Below are 16135 nucleotides of genomic sequence, written 5' to 3'. Positions count from 1 at the left end.
CCTGCCAAGTTTTTCGGGATGGATCTGTAATTTGGTGTCGACTATATAACGAATGAAGACTACCTATAATGTAGAATAGGCTTGATTTCAAGTTAGGTGCTGAAGAACGTTGAAGATTATGAATCTTCTGGAGTATGTCCTTATAATCTATCGCTATCTGTTTGAAAATTGTATTATATTTCCAAATAAGATAAGGGGAAAATAGATTGGTATATAGCTTGCTAAAAAGTAATGTGTATTTGGAACCAAGACACGTAATTCGTCTTTGTCTTGTTTCAGTCTGATCTCAGATGGTCCAAACAAACAGACGTTGGAATTACTCACTTCAGATCCGGAATGAGTCACGATGAGGATCAGCTGATTCCTAACTTGTACAGATATATTCAGCCGTGGGAATCAGAGTTCATTGATTCACAGCGAGTTTGGGCCGAATATGCTCTAAAAAGACAGGAAGCTAATGCTCAGAATAGGTAACGTGTTTTGTTTATTTATCTAAGATTGTATAATGTAATACTCTTGAATAAATTTAATATTTTGTCTTATAGGTGTTAGATAAACATATTCGATCTTTCTGATGACAAAATCTGTTGAGGGAAAATCCTTTTTACCTCGATATACCTTGGTACTTATGGCCTCGAATTATTACCTTTGACACATTTAAAGTCTGTCTTAATAGTAAACCAGGAAGGCAAAAGAGTAGATGAAAACTTATCTCGTTGGTTTCTGATAATTTCCTATGTTACAGCTCATAACGCGAGTTATTTTGCAGAGGCATTTGAGGACAAGGAACGAAGGGCATTTGAATCTTTGACTTTTCATGAAATGACACTCATAGTGTTTAAAGTTGAGGTTGACCATCTTTATTTATTTATTAAAAAAAAAAAAAAATCGATTTTTCTGTTTGTTATACTGTTGTTGACAGTGTTCTAAGCATAATAAGTGCATGTTTATTGTTTGAAATCGAATAAAGTAAATCTCTTGTGCTAATTAAGACCCACTTTTTTCCCGAGGAAAAATTAAGTAAACAAAAAAAGAAAATATTGGGAAACATTATGGAGACTACCCCGTTTTATGGAATAGTAAAAAAGTAGTTCACAGAATTTTGTTGTTATACGAGTACAAACGTGCTTAGCATCCGGGGGCACATCTGAGGAAGTGCTGAGTAAATTTATGATGTTGTGTTGCCATATCGCCAAGTGAAGATACGCGATATAGCTAACATAGTAAACATCTCAGTAGAACGTGTTGTTAATATTTTTCGTGAATATTTAGGTATGAAGAGGCTGTCGGGAAGATACGGCAAGCACCCAGGTATGCACGCTGCAGACTGCGTTGATTACAAAAGCTGCATAGCTTCGTGAAAAAGGTTTTAGAGAGCAAAAATTATTCAAAAAGGTGAGTTCAATAGGGGAACGTTATTCAAAAATGGCAAGAACTATTTAGTTTGCTATCAAAGTTATGACCGATTTTTTTTGCAGACTCTTTTGGCATCGAGGGGGGCGCGGTGGCTCAGTGGTAGAGCGTTCACCTCTGGTGCTTGGGGTCCCGGGTTCGATCCCAGCCTCCGCCAAGTGAACTTTGTGGTGGACAAACACCGTGCTCGTGGGTTTTCTCGGGGTTCTCCCGTTTCCTCCCACTTTCTTCATTCCACCATTTCACTCATCTCTCATCATCACCGTCTCCTTTAGCCTAACCGGCATAACCGTGGGACGTAAAACTTAAGGATTTCATTTTTCATTTTCTTTTGGCATCGATATAATTGACTTGATCATTTTCACAAAGAACTGATGAAAAATGGCCTCATTTTGCGAAGGAACGAAATTCTTCACCAGGACAGTTTCTCGGTGCACACTTTCGCAATATCCATGGCCATGCTACGTTATTTGCCATATTCTTAGATTTAGCCCACCCCGACTGTGCCGGCTCGGGAAAAAAAAAATGGATAATATCATGCTTGAAACAAATGCCTGTTTTGCAGCATTTAACAGATCTTAGTTCTTTTTTAGAAGGCTTAGGGACTAAGATACTATATTAACAATGGTGTCATTGAAAAATCTACGTATTAACGTTCTTGATTAGTATATCACTTTTTTTTTTCTTTTTTTTTTCAGACGGCTAACATTAGAAGATTTGGAAGATAGCTGGGACCGAGGCATTCCGCGAATCAACACACTTTTCCAGAAGGATCGCCATACATTAGCCTATGACAAAGGGTGGAGAATAAGAACTGAATTCAAGCAATTTCAGGTAAGGATAGTTCCTTACCAACAAATACCAAATTTGCTCGTAGTTTTTCGTGTCTCAATGTAATTGAAAGTATGATTCTCTCAAAGACATTCCTTTACGTATTTAACTTTGTTTGATATTAAATGTGGATTACTGAAAATTCTTCTGAATTAATGGTTGATCTACTTTAATATATGTAAAATATGTACGAAAATAGTAAGAATGTTAATACGTTTTACTCCTCTGAATATAAGCATGTGTCTTTTTCAGGTTCTGAAGCAAAATCCCTTCTGGTGGACTCACCAGCGTCATGATGGCAAGTTGTGGAATTTGAACAATTACCGAACTGATATGATCCAAGCTTTGGGCGGAGTAGAAGGAATCTTGGAACATACTTTATTCAAGGGAACATATTTCCCAACATGGGAAGGTCTTTTCTGGTGAGTTGCTTTTGCCTTTTGCTGTTTTAATTAACAACTTCGTCAGTATGAAACAACTGCTTCAATCTGCAGTTTTTGTTATTTTCTGTTGAAATTTGTATATTAAATGAATTTCTACAACAAATAAAATCTTCAGTTATTATTACTTTCTGTTCTTTTAGGGAAAAAGCCTCTGGTTTTGAAGAATCGATGAAATACAAAAAACTGACCAATGCTCAGCGATCCGGTTTGAACCAAATCCCCAACCGACGATTCACATTGTGGTGGTCACCTACCATTAATCGAGCTAATGTCTATGTAGGCTTTCAGGTAAGAAGCGAAGGAATAATTCTGTTTTATTTTTAATGTGTACTTTCAGTGTGTAGTTTTATGGGATATACTTTCACATTGTAATTAGGGAAATTGATCTAATTATGTGAATTTTCTAGAATTATATATATATATATATATATATATATATATATATGAATCAACCATGTAATAGCATTTTAAAGACTGACTTGTAAGTCGCATCGTGTGTAACCACATCGTTAATTAAGAAGCTAAATACCAGACAAGATTTAAAATAATATTCAAAAATATCTTTAGATTTGTAATGTGCAATGGCAAAACACGTTTGACAACGGACGTAGTTTGGGACTATCTTATTTTAGAATTGTTTAAAATTAACGATGTCCTCTGATTTTTTTTTTTTTTTTTTTTTTTTTAACCCGTAAACCACCGTATTAAGTATGCTTTAACAACTTTATATTGGTAGAGAGTTGAAAGCATTACCGCTTTTCTATAGGCCAGCATGTGCCTTTGGTTTCATAAGATCCCTGGTTCGATTCCCAGTGGGAGAGACTTAAAATTCGAACACATTATGGTGATATGGATTCCGCCTGAAAATTGCAGGTCCACATCTTATATAATCTTGGTGCCGAAAAGAGACGCTAAACCCTCTACCTGCAATTAGTTGAAACAGTATATAGTTATTGATAAGAAACCTTCGAGAAATAGGATCGTTTCATGCTTTCCAAAATAAAATCGATGTACATTATTCACACTAGCCACGACTTTTGATTATAAATAAACGGTATTTTGAACTGTAGATATATATATATATATTTTCCAGATTTTTCTTTTCTTGTGTAGTCTTTTTCTGTAGTTTTTTCGAGTTGTCTTCAAAATGAATTCATATTTTGCAGCAGTTCGAAACTAAAATATTTCGGACATAGTATATATATATATATATATATATATATATATATATGGTATTCGTGATTGACATATCGAGGTATGTTTAATTAAAATGTTATTCATTTCAGGTGCAATTGGACTTGACAGGAATTTTCATGCATGGCAAGATTCCAACGCTGAAGATTTCTCTTATTCAGATTTTCCGAGCTCACTTGTGGCAGAAGATTCACGAATCAATAGTCATGGACCTTTGTCAGGTGAGCACTTAAGTTTGTTCAAGTAATATACAGTAATATGTTAGAAAAAATTATCGATATTCCATTAGGGTTCTAATACCCTTATACAAAGTATTATTAATGTAACTGTACGCGCTGGTACATATCAGATAGTGTAAAACGTATTGAGCCTTTTACACATGAGATGGCGTTAGTGTCCTAAATCTGAGGGTATGATTCGTAGCGGATTTGACAGCTGACAGTGAAGGTAGTAGATGTGAAAAAGTGTTGGAATCCTTATAATCAGTGAAGTTGAGTGAACTTCCCGCAAAACTGAGCTACATTTTACAATTTTATTTCGATAAAGACCCAAATGCTGCGCAAGCGTGTGAAGGAATGAGCTATTTATGAGCAAGATAGGTTATCGAAAGCAGTAGCCAAAAAAGAGTGTTCAGTCGTTTTCGTTCTTGAAATTTCAATGCCCAAGATTGCTGTGACAACTAATCACAGCAGAAGTGGATGATTTCTACCAAAAGTCGAGCAAGACCGATATGTTAGCAGTTATGACATCGCCAATGACCTAAACATCTATCACCAAACCATGTTAACTCATTTGGAGAAAGCTAGTTACAAAAAGAAGCTCAACATTTGGGTGCCAAATGATCTGGCTAAATATATATATAGTACTAGATCTGATTTCTATCTTTGGATCTCTGCTGAAACGTAACGAACTTGAGCCATTTCTGAAGCGGTTTATCACGAATGAAAAAAATGGACAACGTACGACAGTAATATGCGAAAGATCGTGGTCAAAACGAGAAGCTCTACAGTCTGTGACAGTACCCGCACTGACACCCAGGAAGGTTATGCTGTGCGTTTGGTTGCATTGGAAGGACTTAATGCATCACGCGCTGGTGCTATCGGGTAGAATCATCGGTTTACTGTCGACAATTAGCGCGAGTGCACCTAGCAGTTCAAAAGAAACGTCTGGAACTGTTCAGTAGAAAAGGTGTCGTATATCATACTGAAACACCAGACAGCATATATCTTGAACGACCTGTTAGAGACTAAAAGAACTTGACTGGAAAGTTTTAACGCATCCACCGTTCAGCCTAGACCTGGCAGCGTTAGACTCTAATTTGTTTCGGTCTCAGCAGAACTTTCTGTATGGTGTTAAGTATCAAAAGAGAGCTGTGAAAACCACGTGCTATAATTTTTTGACCAGAAATCACAGAAGTTCTTTAGCTACGGAATTATGGTGTTTGCCGGTAAAATGCAGACCACAGAACAAAAACGGTGCATATGTGGTTTCGTAATGCTATTTTCAAATCACAATAAATGAATTTGAATTTTTACCTCCAAAGGCTCAATTATTTTTTAGACAGCGTAAAAATAATAAATAAAAGATTCTTTCTTAACTATCCAGTTGTTACAAATACGGAAATTACTTCAAGAGTCAGTTTGTTGCATTCATAAATCTAAACCAATGTAGTTCTTTTAAACATAAGTGCAATGTAAGACAAGTTCCTTCAAGATCTAAGTGCAGACTTTCTCAGACTGCACTTCGAAAAGTAGAAGTCGTGAAGAAACTTGTTTACATGTCATTCAAATATAAAAGAACTACATTAGGGTAGATTTATGAATGTACACGTAGTTTGCTGATCAATTTCCTGTAAACAGAACAAGGTAAACATGTTAATAGGATATTTCTTTATCTAATACATCAGATGCCAAATTATTATTCACTATAGTCTTCTGTTTATCATTGTTTATTTGATTTTGTTTAAAGATTGGTAAGGCGTTTTCCATTGTTACCTCTCATTACAAGAGTATTTTGATTTTTAATGTTTCTATGCCATGAGATTTTTCCTGCGATACTCATCATTGCAGATTTTGCGCTCACTTATGCCTGTATTTTTAAGAAAATAGTCTTGAAGAAACGTGTTTTCATTGGATTCAAATCATACCTTTCAAACATTCTTTTGCTTGAACAAATAATAATAATAATAATACGATAATTTTCGTGATCACTGTCCTGAGGAAAATTCGGTATACAGTTGATACAATCACGGCTAAAAATCTACGTACAATCATGGCTAAAAATCTATTGAGTCATGTGTAAGAATTCATTGGTCATCTCGGAAGAAACTTTTGACCATAAATGTACTTACCCTCACATTTAAAATAATGTAATGTCCTGTCTTTTAACAAATATTGGGAATTATTTTAAAAGGAATAAAAATGTAAACATATGGAAAAGAATTTTTGAAATAATCAAATACTTACACGGAAGGATAAAAATAAAGAACTTCAAATATGTAAATGAGGATTGCCAACATTCTAAATGTAACTACAATGCTTTGCTGTTTAGATATTAACATTAAAATGAGTTGAAATGTCTCGTGATAGAAGTGGTTTAAGAATATTTTGTTCCCAACAGCCATTCCGGTTCTGCTTGCGTTAAAAAGCAAGAATCTAAAGATAAGTCAGTACTATTTGTTACCTAGGTATAAGTTATTTATTATATTTATAAGCATTATGCAATGAGGAATCCATGTGGCACATTTTGTTAACACATTACTCACGCGCGACATGCTTCAGCAGTGTATTCCTTAAGTAACAAAATTGGTATTCGTCTGTGATACATTGTTTATTTGTAATCCATTACAATATTTAGTTCTCTCACCTTTCCGAAAACTTCATCTGACGAGTAGTTTTTCTCACAATAACACTGAATCGGAACCGAGGCCAGGAAGACTCAAAGATTGGATGAACTGGACCAACGCCACGCCAGTTCTCAGAAGATGATAGAACGAAATATTGCAGAGGATTACATATACATAATGGATCACGGGTAAATATCTGTTTTATTAAGTAATAAAAAATAAAAGATTGTAATTATGCGAACATACAAACTTTAATGTATTCCATATGTGTATTACATATTAACGTAATTTAATTTTGTCTATGTAGGTATTTGATCAAGAATTGGATGCATTAGAGATTGAGACGGTGCAGAAGGAGACGATCCATCCTCGAAAATCGTACAAAATGAACTCCTCATGTGCAGATATTCTGCTGTTTGCTGCCTACAAATGGAATGTATCAAGGCCGTCGCTGCTAGCAGATTCCAAGTAAGTATCATTCGTTATCTGTATATCATGTTCTGGTTGGTGCAACTATAACATTTGTTTAATGTTCGACCAGTTTTTTTTATAAAGTAATTTGCTCTTATGTATTTATATCACATATGGACAGAAATAAGTTTGTTTCGCCTTGGTGTTGTTATGCAACAACCGGGTTATACTGGAAGGGGTCACATAAGCTTAAAGCGGAATCCAAACCGCTTCTTGGCTTACATCCGAGAGAAATTGTCCTCCATTTGTACTCAAAAGTGGGACTAATTGGCCACAAAAGTGCCACTCACTCACGAAGGACTCCTGATAAAAATTCGTTGTACTGATCTGTACATACCTTTAATATAAGTGACAAGAGTCATTTCACAAGGAAAAAAAGATATACAGTTACACAAGGAAAACCATTATACAGAATTACATATGGCCAATTTCAAAATACTGCATAGTACAGAAGAACTAATTTAGTCCAAGTTAGTTCACTACGACTTTTATTAGTCCAAGTTAAGATAATACAACGACTTAATTTACATAGCAGTAAGAAAAGTGAATAAAGATACGAATTATTTGTGTCCACTTTGGCTCTGACCCATTTATACATAAATAGATACCAAAGATACTTCTGATTTCAATAAATGCCTCTCGTGGGGTTTGTATGACCCCCTCCAAAAAAAAAAAAAAAAAAAGGTACAGCATTTCTATGTATTTTATCAATAGTAAACATTATTAAAACGAAACAATATTTAGAATTTTTCTTTGATTGCAATTGCATAACAATAATAATAAATTACTAAAAAAATCACAAAAACATGAAAAACATTCAAAAACAGAAAACAAAAGTTGCATTTGTAGTATAACCTCTTTGAGTAATGAATGGGGGAATTAAGGTCTGAATATGATACCATTAATATACTGGAGTAAAACGTGATAACCCACAAATGTGTGTTCATCAAGATTTTACGAACATTTTTCGTTTTTTGGTTTTTTTTTTTAAAAAAAAAAAAAAGAGTTGGTTTAAACCAACCAACCCTGATCTTTAGGGTTTTTAGGACCTTCCTCATAAGCCAGAAGGAAGAAGAAGAAAATGTAGCTAAGATATTCTGATTTATATTGATTTTATCTGTTGTTTATTCCAAGTTTGTATGTTGATTTGGACGTCATGACAACGAAACCTAGTAGCTTTGATACTTGTTCATTTATTATGAAGAAAATATAATAATTTAAAACGGCATAATACGAGGAAGCGAGCGGGTTTTCTGGTGTGAATAATATAAAAATATATATTTGAGGTTTAAGCAACATCAGCCAAGATGTTATCATTTATATACTGAATAGTGAGTATTTAAAATTCGTATAAGTGAAAAATAATCGAACTGTGGGAAAACCAAAATAAATATGTGTGTCGTTATATTGGTTCCCAGTGTAATTTGATAACAGAAGAAATATTTACTCAGATATTGCAAAGAAAATTCAGGAAGTCAATTATGCTAAAGACTTCATCTTTAATTTCATTATATAAAAGTACTGACATAAATTCATTTATTTTTCCAGAGATACTATGGACAACACAACAACACAAAAGTATTGGATTGATGTACAGCTGAGGTGGGGTGATTATGATTCCCATGACATTGAAAGATACGCACGAGCCAAATTTCTTGACTATACGACTGATAACATGTCCATTTATCCATCACCAACTGGAGTTCTGATTGCCATTGATTTGGCCTACAATCTCCACAGGTACGTTCAGTGATTTGCCAATTTTATAAATTATTTCTGGGGTTCAGTGTTTAGCAAGTGATTTTGAGCAATGTTAAAATTCAAGAAGTAGAAATTTATTTGCAAAGAATTAAAACTTATTGCTGGGATATTTTTGTGGACGTGCATAAAAAGTAATATGGCAATAAGATTAGTCGCTGCATAATGTTTAATCAAATTTTCTTTAGCATTTTTTTCATTATTTTGTTATTCATATCCCTTCATTGCATCAAAATATGTAATTTCAGTGTAAAAAACGACAAGTAAAAAGAAAAAAAAAATTAAAACAGGAAATAAATAAACTGATTGAAACAGTGCACATTTTCTTTTTTCTTTTTCTTTCTTTTTTTCTTTCAGAATTTGCCATTGAGCTGATAGCCAGAGAAAACCACAATCACTTTTCTTTGTTATGTATCATTCAAGTCTAATAGTGGGGCCGCGGTGGCTCAGTGGTAGAGCGTTCACCACTGGTGCTTGGGGTCCCGGGTTCGATCCCAGTCCCCGCCAAGTGAACTTTGTGGTGGACAAACACCGTGTGCATGGGTTTTCTCGGGGTTCTCCCGTTTCCTCCCACTTTCTTCATTCCACCATTTCATTCATTACTCATCATCACCGTCTCCTTTAGCCTAACCGGCATAACCGCGGGACGTAAAACTCAAAGATTTCATTTTCATTTCATTTTTCAAGTCTAATAGATTCTGGCAGTTATTGTTATAGAGTACATGCCTTTATTTTGAGAGTTCTGAATGATGATTATTTTTTCTGGACTGCTTTAAACGGTTAATACGTACAAACTAATGAATTATTAGACAATGAAATAAAGAAACGTTTCTTAACTACAATATATGACTAACCTTACAGTACCAATGTATTTTCTGTAATTTTGAGCGGTCGTGTTGATCGTGACGGGGACAAATAACCTCGATGCTGACGCCCCCATTAGAATTCAATCAATCAGTCATAGGGTTCTTAAAATCCTGGAAGACTGGGAAAACAGGGAAAATTAAACGAAGGTCAAATGTCAGGGAAAATTGGGGATTTTTCTCAGGAAATGCAGGTATAGTCCGTCTGAAAGAAGCACTACAAGTAAATGATTTTCGTTGAGTTTTAATAGTTGTATTTATAGTATATAAACTAGTTAAGTAAAGTAGTTACTACTTCATGTACAGTTATACACAAAATTAATTCTAATATTAAGAATGTAATTTATAAAAATATTTTGATTTGTTACACTTTACTTTGTAAATGGCGGAATTTCTTTCTGTTAGGAACATAATAGTGTATAAGTACTGTTAAGTAAATGAGGATAATTTGCTACTACTCAATGCTCTTTCACGTGGAAATAAACTGTAAAGATTTTTTTAGAATATATGATAAAAATTTAAATCCGATGTCCAATGAAGAAGATTAAGGGCAAGCTCTAGAAGTTAAAAGTAATTTGAAAGCCCAAAGAATATAGATATAAGATTCAGGGCAGAAAAAAATGCATTGGCAAGCTTAAAGATGTCAAGGAAGTAGACAAGTTCAGTTTCTTTAGTGATTGTCAAAAATTTTTGATAGGCACTACTGAAAAAATACTCGAAAAATGTCCCTTAGATATTCTCTTACGTGTTCCATTTCATGCCTTGATCCTGAGGTTTTCTTGCATAAACCTAAAATTGCCCGGATAAGGATGACGGAAGTGCTTGGAAATACTCCATCAGTCGTTTCGTCTCGATGATGTTAAAGCAGAGCTAGTTCATAAAGAGTTTGAATCTTTTCTGCAGCCGTATAAAAGTGTGTTGACGTCTTATTATAATTCAGATGGAAGCAAAACAAATCTCGATGAGTTTTATAAATCAGTTCTAAGTGGCAAAAGTGAATTCAAACACTTGTGGAGTCTTGTGAAAATGACGGATTATTTCACATGGAAATGCAAGTGTAGAGTTTGGTATTTCTATTAACAAAAGTTTATTTGTAGAAAATTTGCAAGAGACTGTACGCCAACAACAACTAATAGATTGTTTGGCCTACATAGGTGAAATTAGATGTCTCAGTGTTTCAAATCCAGAACTCTTTAATTTCTGTAAAGATGCGAGAAGATGATATAATTCGGCTTTGGAAGAAAAGAGAAAAGAAAGAGAAAATGAGATGTCCCAGGCAGTACTTAAACGGAGGAAAATGGCTAAGTTAAAAGAATTAGAAAAAAAAGAGAGATGACTTAAGAAAAAACGATTGGAATCAGAAGAAATTGAAAGTGAAATCAAAATTTTAAAGCAGTCAATCTAAGTAACTGAAACAAGTAATCATAGCTATTATTGTTAAAAGCTTTTAAGTAGTGTTCCTACTTACTTAACATCATTTAAGTTCTTTTTGGATCAAAAGATCCAATATGTTTCAGGCAAAAAATTTCTTGTAGACCTTGTATCTGGGAAACTACATATAGTATAGCCAAGCCCGAACTATCACTTAACTCAGTATGATGTGCTTATTCTGTAAAAAATAAGAAAACTGGATTTAGGGTCCGTTCAAAAATTTTAAGGCCCCTGATCCAAAAAATCCAATATAATTCATTCAGTCAAAAATTTTCTTGTACGCCTTATATCTGGAGAAGTACATATAGTGTGGCCAATTTCATTCAGTCAAAAATTTCCTTGTACGCCTTATATCTGAAGAAGTACATATAGTGTAGCCAACCCAAACTATCACATAACCGAGTATGATATGCTTATTTCGCAAAAAAAAAAAAAAAAAAAAAAAAAAAAAAAAAAAAAAAACCAACCAACCTCGATTTAGGAGCCGTTCAAAAATTTTGTAGCTCCTGATCCAAAAACTAATTATCGGCCAAGATCGCAATCTTTTGATGCATTTTTTTGAATCATTCCTAAAATTCTTGTTACCTTTTAATATGTTGTATAATATGTATAACAATAAATTTATGTTTTATTGTGATAATTAGGATCTATTGCAATAACTGAAAAAAAAAATAATGTACAAGAAAATAGAAGTTAGGGAATTGGCATGAGCAGCTGTAATGTCTTCTCCCTATAACTTTCATTATCTTAAACTTTCAAATATTTTTGCGTTTGAGGAGAAAAAAATAATCACAATTTGCATTCTCACAATCGCATATACATTTACACATTATTTTGGAAAGTTTCTCATTGTTTTATTTTATTGAATTCGAAGAAATATTGAGAAATTCTATTAAAGTAGTGTTTTTTTGTTTGTTTACTGAATTTTTAGGAGCGCGTCTTATTTTCTTCGAAATTAAAAAAGAAAAATGTCAACAAATTGCTTCTATGAAGAATTCTTAAGTTACAGCTGCTCATTGAGCAGAAGAGTGGCCAATTTCTTATTATTTTTAAAAGAAATTTAACGGTTATGTGTAATATTATTTGAAGATGTCTTATAAAGTTTCTTCACTAGCTCAAATAGCAATTCTTTGGTTAGCCTACACTGGTTTGCTTGTCTGCTGTTATTAGCCTTTGTATGGCTCTGTGTCTACTGTATAGTGTTGCAAACGAAAACTTGCTGATCTTTTGCAGCACACAGGTTGAGAATCACTGGCCCAAGTCTTTATTTAGCTTTTACATGCATTCATCATCAGTAAACCATTATCTTATTAAATGTCGCGGGTCAGGGAAAATGATTGTCTTGCAACTGGAAATCAGGGAAAATGATAAAAATAATTCTGTAAGAACCCTGCAATCAAGTATCAATGTATTTACACTAGCGATATGATTTCGAGTACTACATTTCTTCTTCGCTGTTGCTCAATGTACGAAGAGTAATAAAATATTATAATTCGCATACTCATGGTCCCTTTATAACTGGATATAAAACCGATAGTAATAAATAATGGGAAGATCAGGCAGTGGTGCAAAGTGTTTCGGGAAGGGCGTTCAGTTGTTCATGACGATGACCGTAGCGGATGACCTAGTATTTAGATGGACGTCCTAGTAGAATACGTTAACGAGAAAGTGGGATCTAACGCCGGTTCACAGTAAGTAAACTCGCCATGTGACTTACAAGCTGGATTATCACGAACTGTGTGCAAGCTAGGTGCCAAAAATGGCTGAGACATTCACAAAGAGCAAAGAATGACAACTGCACGTTTTTTTTTTTTTTTCCTGCTTTTTTTTCCCCTGCTGGGGGAAGGATGGTTATAACATCTTTTCTCACATAGCGACGGGGGACGAAACGTGGATATCGTACGTCACTGGGGAGTCGAAGCAACAGTCAATGTAATTGTGGCACTTTGGTTCTCCTAAAGGGAAGAAATTCAATCATCACCAGTTTACAAAATCATGACAACCATGATGTGGGACTAAAAGGGGTGAATCTGGTAGAATTCTTGGAACCAGGACGAACAATTACAGCAGATGTGTATTGCCGAACACTGAATAATCTGCGACGTGCCATCCAAAATCGGCGGAGAGAAATACTACGCTCTGGAACTCTTTTGTTCCATGACAAAACCCACCTACACACAGCTATTCATACTGGTAAGACAATTCAGTTTCGATGGAAATTATTCAGTCAATCCCCCTTATCCGCCGACCTTTCTTCCATCGATTTCTTTCTCTTTCTTCATCTGAAAAAGTAGCTTGCATCTTAGAATTTTAAGTGAAATGTTTAAGACATGAGTTTCGGATTGGCTCTACTCTCAGACGGCAGATTTTTTCTCAGACGGTATATGGAAGCTTGTGCCACGCTACCAGAAATGTCTGGAGTTTTATGGTGACTATATCGAAAAATAGCCAAGGTGTGTACTTTTTCTATCATTTCCTCGGTGTTTTTTTAATATAGGCTTTTTGTTGTTGACGTGCATCTTGTATGTAATTCATGTGATTTCATTGTTGTTGGAACGTTGAGCGACCAAGGGTAAGAGCAGGAGTGGTTCTCGAAAATAATATCGCTTGAATAAATACATTAACACTAAGGTTAGTAATACCTTTTAGTTAAATTAATGTGTAAATTCAAGTTTCATTATATCTCTCACCTTCATCTTTTGACATATATAGAAATACACGTGAACAGTGTTGAATGGTAGACTCTCCTCTTCTCCCATCTCAATACATCATCAGGGTTACGGACGTCAATATTGAGACTTTTGTTATTTACTTCTTTCAGTAAGTGCATATGAGGTTTCGTATTGAATGAATGTAAAAAAATTCGTAGATTGAATACACAGTTATAAACATTATGTTTTGTATCCGCTTAAATAGATCTTTCATTTGTGTCTGCTTAAATGAACCCTTTCATTATAAGGAATGTATTTAGTTTGCTTTAAGATACCATAGTAATTATATGGTAATTTTGTTTTAATTTCTTCACAATGGACGTACTATCTAGCCTTTGGCTCTTGGCTGTAGCTTTGATCACAAAAGTTTAAAATAGATCATCAAACAATAAATAAATAAAAATGTAAAGCGGAACAAACTTAACCGGGACAGAACAATGGTTTTTATCCTGATTATGATTTCTCAATATTTTTTGTGTGTTTCTCCTGTAATTTTATAGTTATTCTGTTTTTAACTATAGTCACTAAAGTTTCAGCAAAGAACTGGAACCAGTAGTCCAAGAATTCTGACGGAATTAAAAAGTGAAAATAAGCCATATGATTAATAAAATTTGTGATTGTGCACTCATTCTAGTTGAATACTGAGTGAGTTTAGATATTCAATTGCATGTCAGACGAGTTTTAATATCCCAACTTTTTTTCTCCTTTCTATTTTTAGTGCATATGGAAATTGGTTTCCAGGGTGCAAGCCTCTCATTCAGCAAGCAATGGCCAAAATAATGAAAGCAAATCCTGCTTTGTATGTGTTGAGAGAGCGTATCAGAAAGGCGCTACAACTGTATTCGTCAGAACCAACAGAGCCGTACTTATCGTCGCAGAACTACGGTGAATTATTCTCCAATCAAATTATCTGGTATGTATATGATAGAATTTCGATAGTGACACGTTTGACAATAATTCGATGCACCGCGGATATGTTGTAAAATCTGTCTGTTATCACTGATTGCTTACTAATCTTCAGAACTGACATACACATTGTTTATTGTGTACTATAAGTAACTGTTATTGTTTTTAAATAATTTAGGTCCATATATTGTCGTTGATACTGCAATATATCTTATACCAAGTTTTTAGGGAAGGAAGAAGACATGCTCCTGTAACCAAAATCATTTGATATTGTCAGTACTGCCAATGTGGAAATCTCTTTCCTGCTATCAGTGTGACGGCTTTCAGGAAGCAGCTTCCGGCAGTTTTAATTTTAAAAGATGAAAAAAATGAATATGGCTTCACTTCGATGTACGATATATTTAGTATTAGCGACGATATGTCGTGTTGTTGTCGAGTAGCTGTTCTTTACCATGTTAAGGTTACTGTTTGATTTGTTTGGAAATATGTAAAAATCGAATAGAGCGTAGTATGAAGTAAAAGCAGGTTCATGATGAGACAAGCAAGCCTTTCTTCAAAATCCGTTTCTACTTATATTTGTATGTAACGCTATGTCGTTTTTAGTAGATTTTTTTGTGAACTAAAAAACACGCAGTGTATGTATATATTTTACTCCTGCAAAAAATGTCTTCGCTAGCCTTCTGCAAACTAGTATGACGAAGGCCGTAACTGTCTGAAAATAATTCAAAATCTACTGAGAGAGTTACCTATTTCAGTGTTCTTAAAATTATTGAGAGAATGTTACATTGCGTTAGTGATTTTATTCGCATATGCATGTAGTATTTTAAGAATTGAAGCGGTGATGAAAAAAGAGCACATACGTTTTTTTATTTATTTATTTATTTATGATAAATGAATAAAGTTTTGTTTGATTACAGAATCAGAACAGATCACTTTCTGCAAACTGTTCTCCCGACCTCTAGCGTTAAAATTTTGTAACAATACTTGGAGGTAGAACAAATTATGAGGGTTCATTTAAACTACGAAAAGGGATGCGCCCTTTTTCCAGCCACCGCTTCGATTAAGAGTAGTTCAGATAGGTAGTATTCTCACAAAAACTTTATAGTAGCAAAATGGATTCATTCTCTGACTGATTCGCAAAAACCCTAATTGAAAAGTCGGGAAGCTCAATCAAAGTTAATAAAGCTTAGAGGAGCTAAAATGGTGGAAATGAACCTTGAGGGATCTTAACAGTTATTTTTTTTTATTACTAATAGTATTCTATAAGAA

The 16135-nt window shown here is 34.2% G+C and overlaps 1 protein-coding gene across 1 annotated transcript in view; it reads left to right on the top strand.

Moving 5' to 3' along the window:
• Positions 1-16135, top strand: part of Prp8 (pre-mRNA processing factor 8) — a 93897-nt gene that overhangs the window by 56458 nt on the left and 21304 nt on the right. The window contains exons 25-32 of the mRNA XM_081771227.1: positions 280-470; positions 2112-2247; positions 2497-2666; positions 2828-2975; positions 3974-4102; positions 7034-7194; positions 8746-8937; positions 14679-14873. Coding sequence (XP_081627353.1) covers positions 280-470; positions 2112-2247; positions 2497-2666; positions 2828-2975; positions 3974-4102; positions 7034-7194; positions 8746-8937; positions 14679-14873 — 1322 coding nt within the window. The remainder of the gene's footprint in view (positions 1-279; positions 471-2111; positions 2248-2496; positions 2667-2827; positions 2976-3973; positions 4103-7033; positions 7195-8745; positions 8938-14678; positions 14874-16135) is intronic.

The sequence above is a fragment of the Thermobia domestica genome, chromosome 9 (genome assembly GCF_964235325.1).
Source record: "Thermobia domestica chromosome 9, izTheDome1.hap1.1, whole genome shotgun sequence".
NCBI classification, from domain to species: Eukaryota; Metazoa; Arthropoda; class Insecta; order Zygentoma; family Lepismatidae; genus Thermobia; species Thermobia domestica.
This window is presented reverse-complemented; position numbering and strand designations above follow the sequence as displayed.